The 20,812-nt window shown below is 38.5% G+C and overlaps 1 protein-coding gene across 12 annotated transcripts in view; it reads left to right on the top strand.

Moving 5' to 3' along the window:
* The window catches only part of EIF4G3 (eukaryotic translation initiation factor 4 gamma 3), a 328,826-nt gene that overhangs the window by 297,513 nt on the left and 10,501 nt on the right, over positions 1–20,812 (top strand). For all 12 annotated transcript variants that reach the window (XM_058553132.1, XM_058553124.1, XM_058553130.1 and 9 more), the window contains 4 exons: positions 3,016–3,188; positions 8,532–8,657; positions 10,092–10,173; positions 12,544–12,642. In XM_058553132.1, the coding sequence (XP_058409115.1) occupies positions 3,016–3,188; positions 8,532–8,657; positions 10,092–10,173; positions 12,544–12,642 (480 nt within the window). The remainder of the gene's footprint in view (positions 1–3,015; positions 3,189–8,531; positions 8,658–10,091; positions 10,174–12,543; positions 12,643–20,812) is intronic.

Genomic DNA, 20,812 nt, shown 5'->3' with positions numbered 1-20,812 from the left:
AGAGGACCCTTTAAAAAATCATTAGCCCTAGTCCAGACCTGTAGTATGGAAGGGACAGAGTCACTTATGACTCAGGAATTTCATTGTGCAGTGTACAAGGAGGCTTTGCTGCAGAGGGGCAATAAGAACCAGGTAATAATGTCAGACACAGTGAGGGCTTACTGTGTGTTTACTATGTGCTATGTGCTATTCTACATATTTTATACATATTAGTTCATTTAATCCTCATAACACCCTCTTGACATTAATATTATTATAATAGCCATTTTTACAGATAAGGAAACTAAGATGCAAAGATGTAAGGTGACTTGCTCTAGGTCATACTGCTGATAAGTGGCAGACTCAGGATTCAAAGCCAGGCTTCTAGCTTCAGTGCATAAACTATCTTTTATTACCTTTAGGGTATTAGTGTGTCATGCTAAAGGCTTACAGAGCTTATTCTAAGGAAGAGGTTTTTTCTGACATCTCAATAGGTGCTATTATTATTATTAACAATAATACAAATTAATATTTTTGAGACTTTGCTTTGTGTTTGGCAATGTGCCAAATGCTTTTACATAATTTTATATGCAGTCCTTACAATAACCCCATGATAGGAAGTCAAAGCTGAGAAATTAAGTTATACTCCTAAATTCACACTGTAGTAAGCAAGTGACAGAGCCAAGATTCAAACCTACGTTTGTCTGACTCCATAGCCTGTGTTTTTAGCCTCTGTGATAACATATTTATTGAGTACCTAAAATGTGCCTCCCGCATTTTAGGTGATACTGCCTGGATATACTGTCGTATATGTAGTGAACACCATAGTCTGCTTTTATGGGTCTTTTAGGGAGCTTACGTTCTAGTGGCAAAGCTGCCCTAAAGATAGATAATAAATAAATAAACAACAACTACAAAAAGAAAAATAATGTTTCAGTGTAGAGAAGTAAAATTAGGTAATATGATAGCCATTGACTGGACAGTCACAGAGACTATAGGAGATGTCATTTTAGCTGAGAGCTCAACGATAAGAAAAATGAAACCATGAGAAAATCAGAGAGAAAGACAAGATTAGGAACTGCTGTGACATTAGAAGCACCGTGATCGAGTTAGTTGGCCCTATATGCAGATTCCGTGAATAAAGGGAAGACACTTAATCACTTCAGGTTAAATACTGAGGATTGAATACTTGCATTCGTTTCTACTCCCTCCTGAAAAGGCATTATAATGATCATGATGGGCTTAAAATGAGGTAAAAATCCACAAGAATAAGAGCATACATAATAGACAGCAGCAACATTCTAGAAGTTAGAAATTAGAAGGATGAGTGGTAATTTATTTAGCAGACAGTGAATGTGTGTGAGGTGCAGATGGGGCTGGAAACAGAGGGATTGATTGGTTAAAAGTGTATATAGGAAACAGTTTTACATGACAACTGACCCAAGTGTTTCAAAAATGCCAATGTCATAAAAAGACAAAAAAAAGAGAGAAAAGACTGATCTAGATTAAAAGAGTCAAAAGAGACATCATGACACATAATGTCGGGTTTTCAATTGGATCCTACAATAAGAAGAGCAAAAAGCTATATTGGACATTTGGGAACGATTGTGGAGATTGAAATATGTGCTATATATCAGATAATATTTTTATTGACATTATTGTATGAATGTTAAATTTCTTAGATAGAAAATAGATACAGAAAGAAAACTAACAGTGGATGAATGTAAATTGAAGTGAAGGTATATAGGTATATACATTCTACTACTCTTTAATTTCTCTCTAGTTTGAATTTTTTTAGATGGAAAGTTGACATGAGGGAGGTATTAAATAAAGTAGCAGAGGGGGAATAAAGCAACATTGAGACGCCTAGATGTGCCTTACTCCCTTCTTCAGTCAGGAGGTTGCCCTTCTCACATGCGTCTTCCCCATCAGAACAGCTGCTCTCTTCAGAGGTTGAACTGAAGGGTTCTGTACTCAGGCAGAGTGGAGGTAGCTGAGGGCAGGCAGGCACACTGCTGTGGTGGCGATGCAGCGACCCTGGCTGCCAGGCTTTTGTCCTCCAGACCGAAGATAGGGACCTAGCCCCATCATTGCTGGGAAGGGCCAGTTGACAAGCCTCACACTCCAGGAACTTCCTAAAAGGTTCTTAGTACAGTCGGTGTGCCACATAATGACGTTTCCGTCAATGACGGACTGCGTATATGACAGTGGTCATAGATTAGTACCATAGAGCCTAGGTGTGTAATAGGCTATACCATCTAGGTTTGTGTAACTATATGATGTTAGCACAATGACAGATCACCTAAGGATGCATTTCTCAGAACATATCTCCATCATTAAGCGACACATGACTGTATTTAAGCTGACCGTATTAACTTTGCTATGAAGGAAGACCTTTTTTGTTGAAGATTTTGCAAATATTAATATACGCAAACAGACTTACCTCAGATGCCACATTAAGGCCTTTCAATCATGACATTGAATTTCTATTTCATATTATAACATTTTCAGTTCTTTAAATGATCATAACATAGGTAAACATTATGTAGAAGAATACATTTTTGGGCCAGCCCCAGTGACCTAGTGGTTAAGTTTGGCGTGCTCTGCTTTGGCGGCCCGGGTTCATTTCCTGGGTGCAGACCTACACCCCTGTCTTTCAGTCGCCATGCTGTGGCAGCATATCACATACAAAAAGAGGAAGATTGGCAACAGATGTTAGCTCAGGGCAAATGTTCCTCAGCAAAAAAAAAAAAAAATACATTTTTGACTCTGGTCCTTTGAGTGATCTTTAATAAAGTTGTTAACCTAAACACAGCTGTATAAAAATACTATTCTTTTGTTTTTAAATATGACTAATATTGCCCATATTGGCCTACATTTTACTGAGCTATTTTAATGTTTAAAAAAATGTGAAAACTGTCTTGTTTATGGAGCTTTCTACTGAGTTTGTCATAGGTAAGAGATTTTAAACTTCTTTTAGCACTCTGGTAATGTTATTCATATTGTGGAGTAAGCTTTTATTTGCTGTTTGAGCAGGAAGCCATGCAGTGTGTGGAAGAACTGAATGCCCAGGGCCTGCTGCATGTGTTTGTGCGAATGGGAGTGGAGTCCACCCTGGAAAGAAGCCAGATCACCAGGGATCACATGGGCCAATTACTGTATCAGCTGGTGCAGTCAGAAAAACTCAGCAAACAGGACTTTTTCAAAGGGTTGGTATCCTCCTCCAGAATGGTATTCAGTTACAAGGCTCTTGAGTAGTAAATTTTAAAAGTCCTATCTTTTTAAGTATTTAGCTTTTTTCATAGATTAAAATTGTATGCACTATAATATGTTGATGTGTAATACATTGATAATGTGTTGGTTAATATGATGGCATTTTGTAGATTGTGCTAGGGCATAAAGATTATTTTCTGGTTTTCTGTATCTTATTGTTAGACCTATGTTATGATGTAAGTAGGGTAGCAGAGACCCCTTAACTGCAGGGAAATTCTGAGAAGCCTCATCAGCCTAATTACATGTAAATACATGCATGTTCTTTGAGGAAAAAGCTTTTCTTTCTGAAAAAAATTCTGGAAAATTGACTTAAACCCAAAAGCCTTATCCTTTCAATAAACCATGGTTATTTTGGCCAGGAAATGCTTGTCTGTCCACTTTAGCCCCATAGAAGGATATGTAACTCCAAGTTGTTAATGATGTAGTCTATTCTAAGTTGGTTTCATTGTGATTCTTGTTGATGCCTGGTTTGATGCAATCCGGCTGTTACTGGTGTTGTGTTATCATTTGGTCAGGTTCTGATATCTTTGTGATACACTATCATCACTAGTGCATTGATCAGGTTCTTTGTGGTATAGCCACAGAATCTTACCCAGGCTTAGGTTCTAAAACCAGTGTTTAAGGTAAAAATTGCATATAGTAAAAAATTTTGTTTTAGGAGCCATGTTGTGTAAATGTAAATGTAGAATCATACCCAGTACATAGGTGCCCACACTCTAAGGGAACAGGAACTCCTGAGGGCTAAACATCAGGTTTGTATCTCCCATCTTATACTCACTCTGGGTGTATGCTCATTGAGTGGAATGTCAGTAATATTCTGCATTTTTAAGTTATTTTTCTCCTTGTAAATCTTTTTTGCCAAGCCCATCTTGTATTCTTGTAAATTAAATGTGCGTGTGATGAAATGCACTGTATATCTTTCAGATATGGTCAAACTCTTAGAATCGTGTAACCATTAAATGCCAAGGTTGAATGTACTTAGGAATAATTAGTCATTTGATTTTGTGAGGAATGATGACATTGTCTTCAAGGTCCTGGAAAATGTATACTTGCCCCTAGGATCGTTAAAAGTTGTCTTTCAGTAATAAATTAGGTTTCTCTGAATTCAGTGACTAAGTAGATTAAGGCCATCTGACCCAGTTAACTTAATAAGAAACTGGCAAAAGTTGCTGTGGTTGTGGTGTGGTTGTCAGCCTTTAAGGCCAGGATGTTGTCCCAGTTTTAAAAGAGAAATCTGTGGTTCACTCCAATAACCAGCCAGTGAGAGCAAATGAGGGTATCGACACCCTCACAAACAATTTGAGGTATGCCCCAGTCAACTTGAAACTACAGTTGCAAGCCCCTAGAACCTACAGTTGCAGTGACTATTATATTAATATATAAATATTTGCTTTTCACCCAGATATTATGATATATTCACCAGAAAGTTTTGAAAATGAGAATGCTAGATTACTGTTTACCATTATCTGTCTCTCTTGAAACTATACTCAGAAGCTGATTCATATCTGGAAAGACCCCAAGAGGTGTGGTCTAGCTTCATTGGCTTTAATTGAACTTGTGAGGTGCTAGCTTGGTTTCTAGGCTATCTCAGACACTTGCATTTCCCTTTGTGGGTTAACCTGAGGAAAAAGTGTCATGCCCAGTCATGGTGTCCACACTTTCATTCGTGGTGGTGCTATTGCTGCTGCTGGCAGTATTACCACAATCACAACCTTTTATTCAGACCAAAAATGAGATTAACACTTCCGTATCTCAGTAACTACTTTATCTTTCTCTATCCCTACTTCCTTCTGCTGGTAGAGATAATGCAGTGGCTCCAGGCCTAGCTTTTGATACTTCGACCTAACCAAGCCATCTTTAGACCAAAACTCCTATGAAGACCCCTATTCCTTCCTAAATGGAGAGGCCTGGCAATTTTTTCAAAGATGAAAACAAAGTGATAGCCCCATTCATTATCCACCAAGCACCTTCTTGCGAGTAGATCAGAGTTTCCCAATTACTTCTAAAGCCCAAGTTATAAATAGTTCATACTGTCCAGAGAGACCATTTCACTGGAGCCACTGAAATGCCCTAAGTCTTTTGTCTCTTTAGGCCCAACAGCCAAAGATCTCTGTCCTTACACAACATCGTGGGGAAGCATCTAAGGTCACCTTCGTTGGGTCATGCTACTGCTTAGATGCCAACTTATGAGCAGTCATTGAAGCCATTTCTGACTAGCTGCCTAAGCCAGCATGATTCTGGGAAACATAGAAGGTAGAAGGCCTCCAAGTTGACTGGGCCCTGATCAACCAACTATTAATCTGCCATTTTTCCTACAGTTCCCTTCAAGGCATGCACTGCTACAGATAGTAAGGTAGACTAGACCAAAGTTTCAAATAAGCTTTTTGTGTCAGGTTGTTTATAAATAAAACTTAGATCCTTTGAAATTTTCCATACAAGATGCTACATAACTCTGAACATAATAGTTGCCGTATATAAAACATCTTCACAAAGGCAACATCAAGCCATCCTCTTGGAATTTTCAGGATTTGCATCTCAATACTTGGATGCAAATTAGATAGGTAGGTAGGTAGATACATTATTCTATTGGTAGATGCAATTTAAACAGTGTTGATACAGACATTTTATATCCTGGCTTCAGAAAATGTCTTTTTTAAAACTGTCTACTAAGGGTAGTTGAGTGCGGTTCACTATTAGCCATAGGATTGGAATCACTTTCAAAGTGTAATAAACAAATGAAACCCAGGATGGTAAAAATTGGAGTTGACAAAAGACAGAAAATACATGCCCTTCAGGAAGCTTGATACATTAGTATTTCACTTTGGGAGATGTTTGTTGGAGAGGAAATTGTTATTTCCTCCTTGACTACTTTTTTGCTGCTTATGGCAATTCTACTTTGGTAAAAAGATGCTTTCAGAGCTGACACAGACGTGTACTAAATTGCAAATGCAAAATTGCAGAGGTGCTAGTTAACAGTGAAGACCCTATTTGCTCACATAGGTAACATCTAGTTTAAATAGTCTTTTTTTAAGTAATTCTTTGAAGTTGATCCGGGAGTATAAGAAGGCTTTTCACCTTCTTTTTATTTATTTATTCCTTTTACATGTAGTTAGATTCTTAAGATCAGTCATAATAATACTTGACCAATCTGATGTTTGATATCTTCGCTGTCTTTTCCTTGTTAATTTGTAGCAAGATTTACATTTTTATTAAGTTATCATACTGCACATTGTGGAAGATGGTGCTAACAATACTATTTCCAATTATGATAGATTATTTTGTCCTTTAGTAGATTTCTGATCAGAACTTTACTGAATTTTAAAAAATTTTTCTAACTTTTAACCATGTACTCCTTTCTTTAATTAAATTTTAGGCAGGAACCTAGTACATAAAATAAAGTAGAGCCTCTGTAGTTGAAATAAGGGGAGGAATGCCTGAAGTCCCACCTGTGGACCCCATCAAAGTGCAGTCCAGTGGGTGTATGGTCACTACATACCAAGGAGCAAGGATATGGTGTAGCTCTTTTTTTATTTGTTCAGCCAGCAGAAAATGTCTATTATGCAAGGCATTGTTATAGGCTATGTAGTAGCCCAAAGACGTAAAGATAATTACCTAGGAGCTTCTGCACACCTAAGATTTTTCTTTCAAAGTCATACAAAAGGATTTATAAGTCTCTTACAAGCTTGTTCTACAGAAATCTTATGTTCAGCCACATATGTTTTTTATCAACAGTATGGATTTGACCAGTGATTGTGTTCTGCAAACTGTCGCGTGGTAAACTGACTAATCAAGAAGTGGAAAACCAAGGGAAGAATATGGATATCTTTTAATTGTAATAGGAGATGAAAATAACAGTAGATATACTGCTGAAAGACCACGAAGGCTGTAGTTGTCTCATAGCCTCATTAAACAGCTTAATCTATGCCACTAACCCGTGGAACATGAATTGGCATTATAGGTTGATTAACCCAGAAATCCTGGAGTCCATCCAGAATATGTTCCATCAGCAGCACGTTAACTGAGCTGAAAGCGTGCAAGTAATGAGAGAAGAGTCAAGTACCTGTTACATATAGCAAATAGATGTCAAATAAATTGCAAGCTGTGAGGTCAGAAAGTTGGCATTAAGGATTCAGGAACCCCAGAGTTTGATAATGTGACTGAGCTGCAAACTGTTTTGAAATGGCACCTTCAGAAAGGCGACCCTGCCTTGTAGTGGTACCTTCTTTTAAGTGAAAAATTTTAATAACATGTGGGCTTCTCAGGTAGGTAAAAAGAGTGACATACTCTGGCTAGAAACTGAAACTGCAGTGAAAAAGCACACATTTTATGTATTCAGAGATCTGAAAGGATGTGAAGACAAATGCTACCTGCCCGTGGTCCCTTCATTCATTCATCCGTTTCCTCATTATTATGTGTATTTCCTTGTAATTATAGTTAAATTTACTTTTGTTTTTGTACTTTTTAATAGGCCATATATTAACTGTTTAACAAAGTCTTGAGTTATGTTTTTAAACTTCTAAATTAATAGCTATGATTTTCAGCCTAAATAAGACTATGCTGACATTTTGTATTTGACTTTCCTAAGTTTAAATCCTGTTTGTTTTACTTCACATTGAGAAATATTTCATAGCATGAAAGTGTGAAACCATTAGCTTTTCTTTAGAGGTATAGCAGCTTGTCGCATGTCACAATGATGATGTTGTTAGTAATGTTGTCAGACTCTTTTATATCCATGCAGTTTGTGCCCCCGTTGTAAGCTCCTCAAGGACAAGAATTTTTGTCTTTTCGTCTCTTTGTGTCTGGTCTGCATTATACTAAGTTTTTAATCAGTGCTTCTGACTGACTCAGAGGATATGATACTCAACTGTGGTGAACTCTTTATGGTTGTAGGGTTAAATTGAATAGCTGTTCCCCCAGAACTTCACATGGCTGCCTCGTTTTCATCATTTAAGTCTTTCAAATGTCACTTCCATACAGAGGTGTTTTCTAAACCCTCCCTCCCTCCATATTGGGATATCCTGGTACCATAGATATGTTCTTCAGAATATTTGCCTCATCTACAAGCATGCTTTTGTTTGTGCTTGTCTCTCTTTCTCCCCACACTAATACAAGCTCTTTGAGAGCAAGAATTTGTTTACCAGTTATTTTATGCCTAGAACAGACCTTAACAAAGCAGGGACTTAATAGGTGGTTGTTGACTGATTGATTTTTGATCTCTTTAATTATTCTTAACTTTTGAATTACATTTGCATGTGAATTTTTTTCCTATTCTTTTTCAGTTTTTCAGAAACATTGGAATTGGCAGATGACATGGCCATTGATATTCCCCATATTTGGTTGTACCTTGCTGAACTGGTGACCCCCATGTTAAAAGAAGGCGGAATCTCCATGAGAGAACTTATCATGTGAGTTGTACCTGTTTCTTTTGATGTATATCAAGTTAAAGTGACATAAAACTCACCAGCTGGCTTTCTAGCATACTGCTGTTTCCTTAGTGCCTTTGGAGACTCTTGGATGCAGCCTATGACTCTTTAAGACTTCTAATTTCAGGGGCTGGCCCGGTGGCATAGCGGTGAAGTTCGCACACTCCGCTTCCGCGGCCCAGGGTTCACAAGTTCGGATCCCAGGCGCGAACCGATGCACCACTTGTCAAACCATGCTGTGGCGGCGTCCCATATAAACTAGAGGAAGATGGGCACAGATGTTAGCCCAGGGCCAATCTTCCTCAGCAAAAAAGAGGAGGATTGGCAGCGGATGTTAGCTTAAGGCTAATCTTCCTCACACACAAAAAAACAAAAGCCTTCTGATTTCAGTATAAAAATGTTACATTATACTAGATCTACACTGGAGAAGTGATGGGGATGTGATAGCCTTATAGTCCATTGAGTTTAGCAGTCATTGTAGATATGGCTTTAGAATCATGTAACTGGAAGGTAGTTGCTCGTGGAAGCTTAATGTTAATCTGACTTTTATGTCTGTCATTGCTCCAGTGCTGTAAGAAGTGATATTTCCACATAATAGTTTGTCAGACTGTGACACCTGCATAGCAGATGCTCGTAATAAAAGGAACTGAGATCTCAGGCATTCCTAGATTTGGATATGAGTGGGAAATTGTTGCTACGTTGTATAGACTAATATTTCCCAAACTCTTCTTCAAAACATTAATATTTCCTCAAAAACTGTTTTAAACACTGTTGTTGCCTTTGAGATTCACAAAGTATGTTATAGCACATTAAAGATTATGAGAATCCTATAGTAAAACAAAACAAATAAAAACTATTTATCTTTGTTTAATTCGGCATTGCCTCACTTAATAGACTGTAGAATCCTTTTTTGAGGAATAATTATTGATATCCTGTGGAACACAGTTTGGGAAATACTGATTTAGACTAGGCTTATGAAAAAATTGGTCCCTTTCTGTTTCATCCATATTCTCAAGAAAAGCTTCCTTTCTTAAGAACACTTCATAACTAAACTTCACAAATCCCTCTTACTTAAGGTGCTTCTCTCCTTTTGGCTTGAAGTGGAGTTTATGTAAATAAACAGATTATTAAGTGAGACTGATCTTTGCATTTCTTCTATCACTGAAGCAGTTAAAGAAAAAGGCAAAAACTAGGAATTCTAACGTCCCTTTCCAGCTCTCCGTGAAGTGTAAAGTGAACCTGAAGTCTCTGAACTACTTGTGCTGAAAATTACTTAGAGCATGTACCGGAGCTTTGGCTTACCCAGTATTATTTAGGTTGCATAGTATCTGTTCTTTTGGCACATATTGTTTGCCTACTGTTCTAGAACAGGGAATCTATGTAGAGGTATTTAATCACTACTCTTATCTTTTACAGAGAATTTAGCAAACCTTTACTTCCTGTTGGAAGAGCTGGGGTCTTGCTTTCTGAAATATTGCACCTTCTATGCAAACAAATGGTGAGTGTTAAACTGAGTGTCAGACTCAACAGCATATTAGGAAGGGCAGTGATTTTGATCTTGGGTTATCTGTGAATAGCTTAGGTATCACTGAGCAAGTAATTGTTTCCTTCTATTATTTGAAAAAAAGAGTGAGGTCTCTGTTTCAATCTAGTTTCTTCCAGAGGTATATTTGTCCTTCTTTTTACTGGGAACTTGGGAAAGAATTATCTAATCTCAACTAGATTTGGTATAATTCTAAAGAATCTCAAAATATATTTTATTTGCAGCTAGTAATTTTATCTTGAAACACAATGGCTACATTATTTATACTTTTTAATAGATTTCAATGAAAACTCCCCTGCTTTCAGAGAAAGATAAGATTCATGAAATGATTAGTTTTATTATTTTTGGATCACAGGCTAGGTAATCTGATTAGAAATAGGTGGTAAGGGCCCGGCCCAGTTGCACAGTGGTTAAATTCAGTGCACTCCACTTCAGCGGTCCCGGGTTTGCAGGTTGAGATTCTGGACATGGACCTACCCCACTTATCAAGCCATGCTGTGGCGATGACCCGTATCCAAAAAATAGAGGAAGGTTGTCACAGATGTTAGCTCAGGGCCAATCTTCCTCAAGCAAAAAGACGATTGGCAACAGGTGTTGTTAGCTCAGGGCCAATTTTCCTCACCAAAAAAAAAAAAAAGAAAGAAAGAAAGAGGTGGTAAAAATGATTCTGCAGGATTTTGAATTTTTATCTTAAAGTTAAATCTATTTTAATTTGATAAATACTTCATAATTCTCTGCAAAGCTCTGTGCTAGGATCTCAGTCTGCCAAGATTACTAAACTTTCAAAGAATTTATAGACTGGAGAGGGAGACAGACAAGTCTAAACCAATAGTTTCCAAAGAGTGTGTCAGGGCAATATTAGAGGTCTAAGAGGTTTGGGAAGGTGATGCTATAGCATCGCAGGTGGTCTAACACCTGGGATGAAAGATGTCAAAACAGAACTCACACATGAAAATTCTAGAGTGATTTCTGGCTTATTCAAACCGGAGTCAAAGATATTGGGATGATAGATTTCATTGTTTTATAGGCATTGATTTAAAAAAAAAAATTCAGCATTTCATTTCTCCCTCTGAATCTATAGTAGTCCTTCTGTGTCACATTTGTGTAATAGTTAATCTTAGATAGGTGTTCTAAATAGCCTGGTCTCTAGTTCTAGTTGATTATCTATTTGTTGTTAATACTCTTTACTTGGTGGCACTGAAGTTTTTATTGAACCCTAATTTTTAGGTCCGTAATTCCCTCCTCCTCTCCTACCTACTTTTTAGTCCTTTTTTTTTTTTTATAATTTTATTTATTTATTTTTCCCCCAAAGCCCCAGTAGATAGCTCTATGTCATAGTTTCACATCCTTCTAGTTGCTGTATGTGGGACGCGGCCTCAGCATGGCCAGAGAAGCGGTGCGTTGGTGCGCGCCCAGGATCCGAACCCCAGGCCGCCAGCAGCAGAGCGCACACACTTAACCGCTAAGCCACGGGGCCGGCCCTTAGTCCTTATTTAAAACTCAAATTCTTTTTAACTTTTATTTGTAGAAACAGAAAGCGAATTCTCATGCTTCTTCTAATTGAAACCAAATTCTCATAGAGCATAAACTCTGGAATCAGACAACCTGAGTTTAAATCCTGTTTCTACCAAGTTATAAGCTATACCTTGGGCAAGTTTTTCTATGAAGTAATTAATACATGTTCCTTAGATGACAGTTCCAACCTCAAAGCCTGACATTTTCCTTTATCACTGTGACTTTTTTCAGGCAGTGGACTTGCACCTTCTTGTCAGTTTTCCAGCTGACAGCAGCTCTTCTGTGTTGTTTCTTGGGCTCAGACTTGCACTTCTTGTTCTTGAAATACTTCCCATTCTTGGTTCAGGAGCAACGACTTTCTTAGTCATTCTCATGTTAGACGGCATAATCGTGATCCCCTGTGAAGAGGGATTACAACAAGAGGCTTGTTGAATGGCTTTAATAGCAGATGCATATAGCACTATCTAGGAAAAGAGACAGTGTTGAATTTATAAACTCTGTGCATTGGACTCTTTTTAGGTGATTATATGCATAAATCCCAAACAACAGCTTGCACACCCCAGATTAGTCATCTGGTAAAAGAAATTATTGAACCTCCGCAGCTCTACTTCAATCATTCACCATTACATTTACATACATTCAGACATCTCGGTTTGAAAGATAAGCATCTTAAGAAATTAACTTCATATCAGGAAGGAAAAGTTTTGACTTTTCAGTCTTTATAGTTCTGCACTCTTCACTTCAAGCAAGTCTTTTATTTTTTCTTCTTCCAATGTGCAAGTAAGTGGATTGGACTTATCTCTGTTTTAGAGCCATAAGAAAGTGGGAGCCTTATGGAGGGAGGCTGACCTCAGCTGGAAGGATGTTTTACCAGAAGGGGAAGATGTACATAATTTTCTCTTGGAGCAGGTGAGTAAGAACAAGGCTTACACCTTCCTATTTGATATTGGTTGGTCTGTTGTCGTAGAGGAACTAAAGGTAATTTCATTGGTATTCCAGTTATTAAAATTAAACCAAAATAGGAATCATGGTCAAGATGTCATTTTAAGTCCATGCTTTAAGACCACTCCAGCTATGCATTCATTAGATAAAAATTAAAATTTAAAAGACTTAGCCATGCTTAGAAAACAAGCTACATATCGTTTAATCAGAAATGAGATTGATAAATAAAGCAGGGGTAATAGAGCTAAAGCTGCAAGTCTTCTCAGCTGTTCGTCTGAAAGCAGGCATAGATAGCCAAAAGTTATTTCTGTGGGGTAATGGGGACTAGAATGCCCCTTACCAGGTAGAGGATTGGAGACAGGCTTACTGCATGAAACCAAGTGGGAACTCCATAGATAAATAAGTACAAGGAAGTCTTAGAACCAGAACCTTAGCTAGACTGCCTACTGTGACTTGGTAACTGGATCCAGAAATCCACAACAAGGCAGAAGACCCCATCATCGATATAATCTGGTCCTAAACAAAGAATTGTAGGGGATCAGATACAGGCAACCATAAAAGTATTAGACCGGGAAGAGTGACAGAAAAAGAAAACAAAAATCTCCCCCTCAAAATGATCTTACAAATCAAAATCCTAAAACGTATGAGGAAAATTGAAGCTAAGATAGCCAATAAAATCAGTAAATAACAACAAAAAAAATCACTCTCAGGTAAAAAGAAAATAAAGCAATCTGAAAATGACTTTGAAGTAAGTGTATTGTGCTGGATGAAGACATTGTATTAGGTTACTATGGACTTCCGCTTCCTTTAGGTTGTAGTCTGGACACACTGGGGAGCACTAGCACTCCTGCGACAATAAGAACCTACACAAAGCATAATTTATTTTGCATTGCTGTGCTCGTAGAAAGTGGAAGAAATTTCCAAGGAAAAAAAGAAGGGGGGAATAAAGCCAGAGGTGAAATCTGAACTCTGAGCAGTAAGTACTTGTGAAGGTCATGTTGCCCAGTGCCATTATAAGTGCTGCCAAATATCTTGGAAGAAGTTGAAATGGTCCCAATTCAATATTATCCTGGCTCCAAGAAGAAGCAAACCAAATGCTCTTTGGAGAAAACATCCTCAACTTAAGTCCCCTTATTTTCTACAAATTAACATTGTCTAAATATATGAGTTAACACTTAGAGTTCATTTAACATGTAATGAAGCAAGTAACCATGAGTGAGAGTAAACAGACAATAAATACTAGATTTAGACCCCAAAGACTTGAGATAATGAAATTATCACTCAGAATATAAAATAACACTATAAAAAAGAAGGAGTCATAAAAATGAGTAAACAAGAACAGACTAGTCAAACTGACTAGGCAAGGGCCAGCCTGGTGGTGAGGTGGTTAAGTGCACGCTCCCTGCTTCAGCGGCCCGAGGGTTCGCAGGTTCAGATCCCGGGCACACACCGACGCACTGCTTGTCAGGCCATGCTGTGGCACCATCCCATATAAAGTAGAGGAGGATGGGCACAGGTGTCTGCTTCCTCAGCAAAATAAAAAAGAGGAGGATTGGCATCAGATGTTAGCTCAGGGCTGATCTTCCTCACACACACACAAAAAGTGACTAGGCAGATTTGAAAAAAGAAGAAACAACTAGGTAGAATTCTAAGAGATGTTATGAGATTTAGAGGATAGAATGAGAAATTCTAACACGTGTCTAATTGGAGTCCCTGAAGGGAGAATACCGTGAATGGAGAAAAGGCAATATTTGAAGGGACTGTGGCTGAGACTTTCTCAAATCTAATAAAATATATCTATATAGAAAGTACGTGTCTACCGCACAGTATAATTACATTTTAGTGAAACTGCATAATGTTAAAGACCAAGAAAGATTTTAAAGTAGCTAGAAAGAAGAAGCACATTACTTATAAAGAAAAAACAGACTTTGCAGTAGCAACAATGAAAGCCAGAAGATGATGGAATAATCTCAAAAAGCAGAGAAAATATCAGTTAATCTAGAATTGTCTCTCTGACTAAACTGACCTTTTGAATGAGAGCAACACATATTTAGAAACTTAATAACACACTTCTAAATAACCCATGAGTCAAGCAAGAAATCTTAAAGGCTAGTAAAAAATATTTTGAACTGAACAAAAACACAACATATCAAAATTTGTGGGATGCAACTAAAGCAGGACTTAGAGTGAAATTTTTATAATTTTTTTAATAATTTTATTTATTTATTTTTCCCCCAAAGCCCCAGTGGATAGTTGTATGTCATAGTTGCATATCCTTCTAGTTGCTGTATGTGGGACGCGGCCTCAGTGTGGCCGGAGAAGCGGTGCGTCGGTGCGCACTCGGGATCCGAACCCGGGCCGCCAGCAGCGGAGCGCGCGCACTTAACCGCCAAGCCACGGGGCCGGCCCGAGAGTGAAATTTTTAGCACTGAACACCTGAATCTAGAAAAGAAGTAAGGTCACAAATCAGTTTTATGCTTTGTGTGTGTGTGTGTGAGGAATATCAGCCCTGAGCTAACATCCAACGCCAATCCTTCTCTTTTTGCTCAGGACGATTGGCTCTGGGCTAGTATCTGTGCCCCTCTTCCTCTACTTTATATGGGAGGCCACCACAGCATGGCTTGACAAGCGGTGCATCGGTGCACACCCAGGATCCGAACCTGCGAACCCCGGGGCCGCCAAGGCGGAGGGCGCGCACTTGGGTGGGAGGGTGCCACCCGGGCGGCCCTAGGTCACAAATCAGTGACCTCACCTTTGACCTTACAATATTATAAAAAGAAGAGCAAATGAAACTCAAAGTAAATAGAAAGAAGGAAATAATAAAGATCAGAGCAGAAATCAGTGAAATAAAAAAACAATATAGAAAAGTCATTGAAGTCAAAAACTGGTTCTTTGAGAAGATAAAATTGATAAACCTCTATCCAGACTAAAAAAATTAAAAAGAGAAGGCACAAACTACCAAGAAAAAGAAAGAGAGAGGTGACATTGTACACATCGTTTGTATACAGAGTCTACATTTAATAATGGGTAAGAGGGGCCAGCTCGGTGGCATAGTGGTTAAGTTTGTGCATTCCACTTTGGCGGTCCGGGGTTCACTGGTTTGGATCCTGGGCGCAGACCAACTCACTGCTCATCAAGCCATGCTGAAGCAGTGTCCCACATAGAAGAGCTACAACTCTGCAACTATGATACACAACTATGTACTGGGACTTTGGGGAGAAAAAAGAAAAAGAGGAAGATTGACAACACATGTTAGCGCAGGGCCAATCTTCCTCAAAAAAATAAAAATAAAAAAATAATGGGTAAGAGAATTTTATGAATAATCTTTATGCCAAAAATTACATCAACTTAGTTGAAGTGAACAAATTTCTTGAAAGATACAAAATACTAAAGCTGACTGAAGAATGACAGATAACCTGAATATCTGTTAAAGAAATGGAAGTAGTTAAAAACATTTCCACAAAGAAAACTCCAGGCCCCAGTGGTTTCACTAGTGAATTCTACCAAACATTTAAGGAAGAAATAATACCAATTCTGCAAAGAATTATACACCAATTCTTCCAGAAAATTGAAGAGGAGAGACTATTTCCCAACTCATTCTGTGAGGCAAGCATTACTTTGATAAAAAAACCAAAGATATTTCAAGAAAAGAAAACTATAGACCAGTATTCCTAATTAACTTAGAGAAAAATTTCTCAACAAAATTTTCACAAATCAAATCCAACAGTGTATAAAAAGAATAATACATCATAACCAAGTGGTGTTTATCACAGGAATGTAAGGTTGGTTTGACGTTCAAAAATCAATGTATGGTTGTAGGGAAGATGGTGGAGTAAGAAGCTCCAGAATTGGTCCCTCTACTGAAGCAATTATTGCGCTGGCAAGATCTGTTAGAATCAACTATTTTGGAGTTGTGGAGTCTAGTTGAACATGTGCACTACCAACACCAGGGAATGCTTGATGAAAAAGAGTCTGGTAAATTTCAATGATTTTTGACGTTTTGCGTAGAAGCTACCAGATCCCAGCTCTGTGGCAGACAGTTGGGGTCTGGTACCTCCTTTTCCGGTGCAGCTTTCTGGTGCCAGGTTGAGCAATAAAGACCTTGTTTTTCAAAGATGGGTGTTGTATCTTTTAATCTGTCTGGCAGTTCACTGAGAGTCCAGTGCAAGACCTGTTTTTTGTTTCAAAACCAGGATTCAGCTTCCTGGATGGTGTCTGTCAAAGAATGTAGAGAAACAGAACACATTTATGTCTTCCCCATGCCCCTTTCTTTTTCTCACTGGATCCAGGCATTCACTGAAATCTCTGGAAGATCAGTGACTGACTGCAGAGATAATGGATCAGAGACTTCAGTGACCACACAGGAGAAGGAATGTAGTCCTTGTCTAAAAGTGTCTAAACAAACAGTTGACTGTAACGAGTAATCCCTGGGGAAGGGAGAGAATCTGATGTACAGAGTTACCACATTACAATATTCAAAATGTCTAGTTCTCAACAAAATGTTATAAAGCATACAAAGACAAGAAAGTATGGCTCATTCACAGGAAAAAAACTGACAGAAAGCATCCCTGAGAACAAGCCCAAACATTGGACATACTAGACAAGGACTTTAACTGTCTTAAGTATGCTCAAATTGCTGATGGAAACCAATGACAACTAAAAGAAATCAGGAGATGATGTATGAACAAGTTGGAAATATCAGTAAAGAGATAGAAATTATAAAAAGGAACTAAATAGAAATTCTGAAACTGAAAAGTTACAATAATTGAAATGAAAAATTAGAGGGATTCAACAACAGATTTGAGCAGTCAGAAGAAAGAATCAGTGCACTTGCAAATAGGCCAATTGAAATTGCTTAGTCAGTCAGGAGTCAATGATTTGGTACTAATATACTGCCTTGAAAATTTGTTTTTAATTTTTGCCGGAGGCTTTTTTATGGTTTTGCTAATGAAATTTCTGGCGTTGTTATATGAAACTGTGATTATCATTGAATTTTTTAAATTAAAAAGGCCCTATAGTTTATTTTTTTTAACTTTAAGTTGTAATAATACATATGGAAAAATTAATCCGTTAAACATGTAAAGAGGCTTTACAAGAAGAAATTACTCAGTTTGGGGGCCGGCCCAGTGGTGCAAGTGGTTAAGTGCGCGCACTCCGCTGCAGCCTGGGGTTCGCCGGTTTGGATCCCGGGTGCGCACTGATGCACCACTTGGCAAGCTATGCTGTGGCGACGTCCCATATAAAGTGGAGGAAGAAGGACATGGATGTTAGCCCAGAGCTGGTCTTCCTCAGCAAAAAAAAGAGGAAGATTGGCAGGTCTTAGCTCAGGGCCGATCTTCCTCACCAAAAAAAAAAAGAAAGAAAGAAAGAAATTACTCAGTTTGAGGAGCAGAAGGAAAAAAGAATCAAGAAAAATGAACAGAGGGGCTGGCCTGGTGGCTTAGCTGTTAAGTGCACATGCTCCGCTACTGGCGGCCCGGGTTCGGGTACCGGGCACGCACCGACGTACCACTTCTCCGGCCATGAGGCCACATCCCACGTACAGCAACTAGAAGGATGTGCAGCTTGACATACATCTACTGGGGCTTTGGGGGAAAAAAAAGGAGGAGGATTGGCAATAGATGTTAGCTCAGAGCCGGTCTTCCTCAGCAAAAAAAAAAAAAAAAGAGGAAGATTAGCATGGATGTTAGCTCAGAGCTGATCTTCCTCACAAAAAAAAAAAAAAGAAAAATGAACAGAGCCTGTAGACCTAGGGGACGTCATCAAGTGTACCAACATACACATTATGGAGTCCCAGAAGGAAAATGGAGAGAGAAAGGGGCAAAAAAAAAAGGTATTTGAAGAAATAATGGCTGAAAACTTCCCAAATTTTCAACAAACTCCAGGCAGGATAAACTCAAAGAGATCCACACCAAGATATAATGAAACTGCTGAAAAACAGAAACAAAGAAAAAATCTTGAAAGCAGCAAGAAAGAAGTGACTCGTCACATACAAGGAATCCTCAGTGAGATGAACAGCCAATTTCTCATCGGAAACCATGGGATGATATATTTAAAATGCTGAAATTTGAAGTGTCAACCAAGAATTCTTTATCTTGCAAAACTTCCTTCAAAAATGAAGTAGAAATTAAGACATTCCCAGATTTAAAAACGAAATGAGTTTGTTACCAGAAATGCTCAAGTGAGTTCTTCAGGCTGAAACAAAAGGGCACTAGACAGTAACTCAAAGCCATATGAAAAAATAAAGATCACTGGTAAAGGTAACTTATTGTTGTGTTTTTGGTTTGTAGCTCCTCTTTTTGTTTCCTATATGATTTAAAAGGCAAATCCGTAAAATAATTATAAATATATGTTAATGGGCACACAATGTATAAAGATGTAATTAATGAAAATAACAAAAAGATGGTTTCTCATAGAATTCCCATGACCCAGCAGTTCCATTTCTGGGTATATATCCAAGAGAAATGAAAACATTATGGCACCCTGCTTTGAAGTCAAATAAACCTGGATTCAGATTCCAGTTTTCTCCCACTTAATGTGACTTGAAGCAAATTACTTTATTTCTCTAAGCCTCAGATTCCTCAACTATGAAATGCTAATAATACCTACCTTGTAGAATTTTTGTGGAGATTCAATGAGATAATGTTTAAGAAACGCTGAGCACAGAGAGATAATCAATTATAGATGTTGTTATTAATAAAAATGTTTAAAAGGCAATTAGAAAAATGAAGTTTCAGAAAACTTGGCCTTTTGTATCCTAACTTTCTGCTTTTCTTCTAAAAGTTGTTTTAATCGTCTTTTTCTGGGAACCCTAGTACCGTCTAAAGGAGGCAGTGATGAACTGATCCATAAATTTGAATCCCAGCCTTCTAGGTTACAGGAAGATTGGATAGCTTACACGGAAACACAGGGGTTCTGAGAAATAAATGTGCCTCTGTAAACTTTACAGTTCACCACTGACTCCCTTTGGCAGTGTAGAGGCTATCATTTTCTTTTTTTTTTTTTTAATTTTATTTATTTATTTTTTTCCCCAAAGCCCCAGTAGATAGTAGTATGTCATAGCTGCACATCCTTCTAGTTGCTGTACATGGGACGCAGCCTCAGCGTGGCCGGAGAAGCAGTGCATCAGTGCGCGCCCGGGATCCGAACCCTGGCCGCCAGCAGTGGAGCGCACGCACTTAACCGCTAAGCCACAGGGCCGACCCAAGGCTATCATTTTCATTTTTTTTAATGTGATATTTTATTAATGAGCAATGTACGTCATGTTTGATTTTGTTGTTTTCGTTAATTGCTCTCAGACTTTAAATTATTTCTGTAGGTTTAGGGTAGGTTAAACAGGTATTCTGTGTAGATGTTCTAACACCTAAGAGTGTTAAAATAAATTTGGAGGGGCTGGCCCGGTGGCGCAAGCGTTTAAGTACGCGAGCTTCACTTTGGCTGCCCGGGGTTTGCAGGTTCGGATCCCAGGTGCGCACCGACATACCGCTTGTCAAGCCGTGCTGTGGTGGCGTCCCGTATAAAGTAGAGGAAGATGGGCACGGATGTTAGCTCAGGGCCTGTCTTCCTCAGCAAAAAAAGAGGAGGATTGGCATTGGATGTTAGCTCATGGCTGATTTCTCACAAAAAAAATAAAGAATAAATTTGGAAAATGTTTCAAGGTTATGAAAAATTAATTGCCTGTTCTTAAAAGAACATATGACCGGGGCCGGCCCGGTGGCGCAAGCGGTTAAGTGCGCGCGCTCCGCTGCGGCGGCCCGGGGTTCGCGGGTTCGGATCCCGGGCGTGCACCGACGCACTGCTTGGTAAGCCATGCTGTGGCGGCGTCCCATATAAAGTGGAGGAAGATGGGCACCGATGTTAGCCCAGGGCCGTCTTCCTCAGCTAAAAACGAGGAGGATTGGCGGATGTTAGCTCAGGGCTGATCTCCTCACAAAAAAAAAAAAAAGAACATATGACCATCATCTTGTGCTTTTGTGTGTATATTGAAGTATGGAGGATAGACTATTTAAGTTATGGAGATTGGGTCAGAAAAACTGCGATATTGAATCATGTTTCTAAAACTTTATATAGGAAAATATTATTTAGAAATGCTACATAAGTGGTAAAGACAGTTAAAATGATTGGACGAAAATTTGTT

Source organism: Diceros bicornis, chromosome 13 (genome assembly GCF_020826845.1).
Source record: "Diceros bicornis minor isolate mBicDic1 chromosome 13, mDicBic1.mat.cur, whole genome shotgun sequence".
Taxonomy (NCBI): Eukaryota; Metazoa; Chordata; class Mammalia; order Perissodactyla; family Rhinocerotidae; genus Diceros; species Diceros bicornis.
This window is presented reverse-complemented; position numbering and strand designations above follow the sequence as displayed.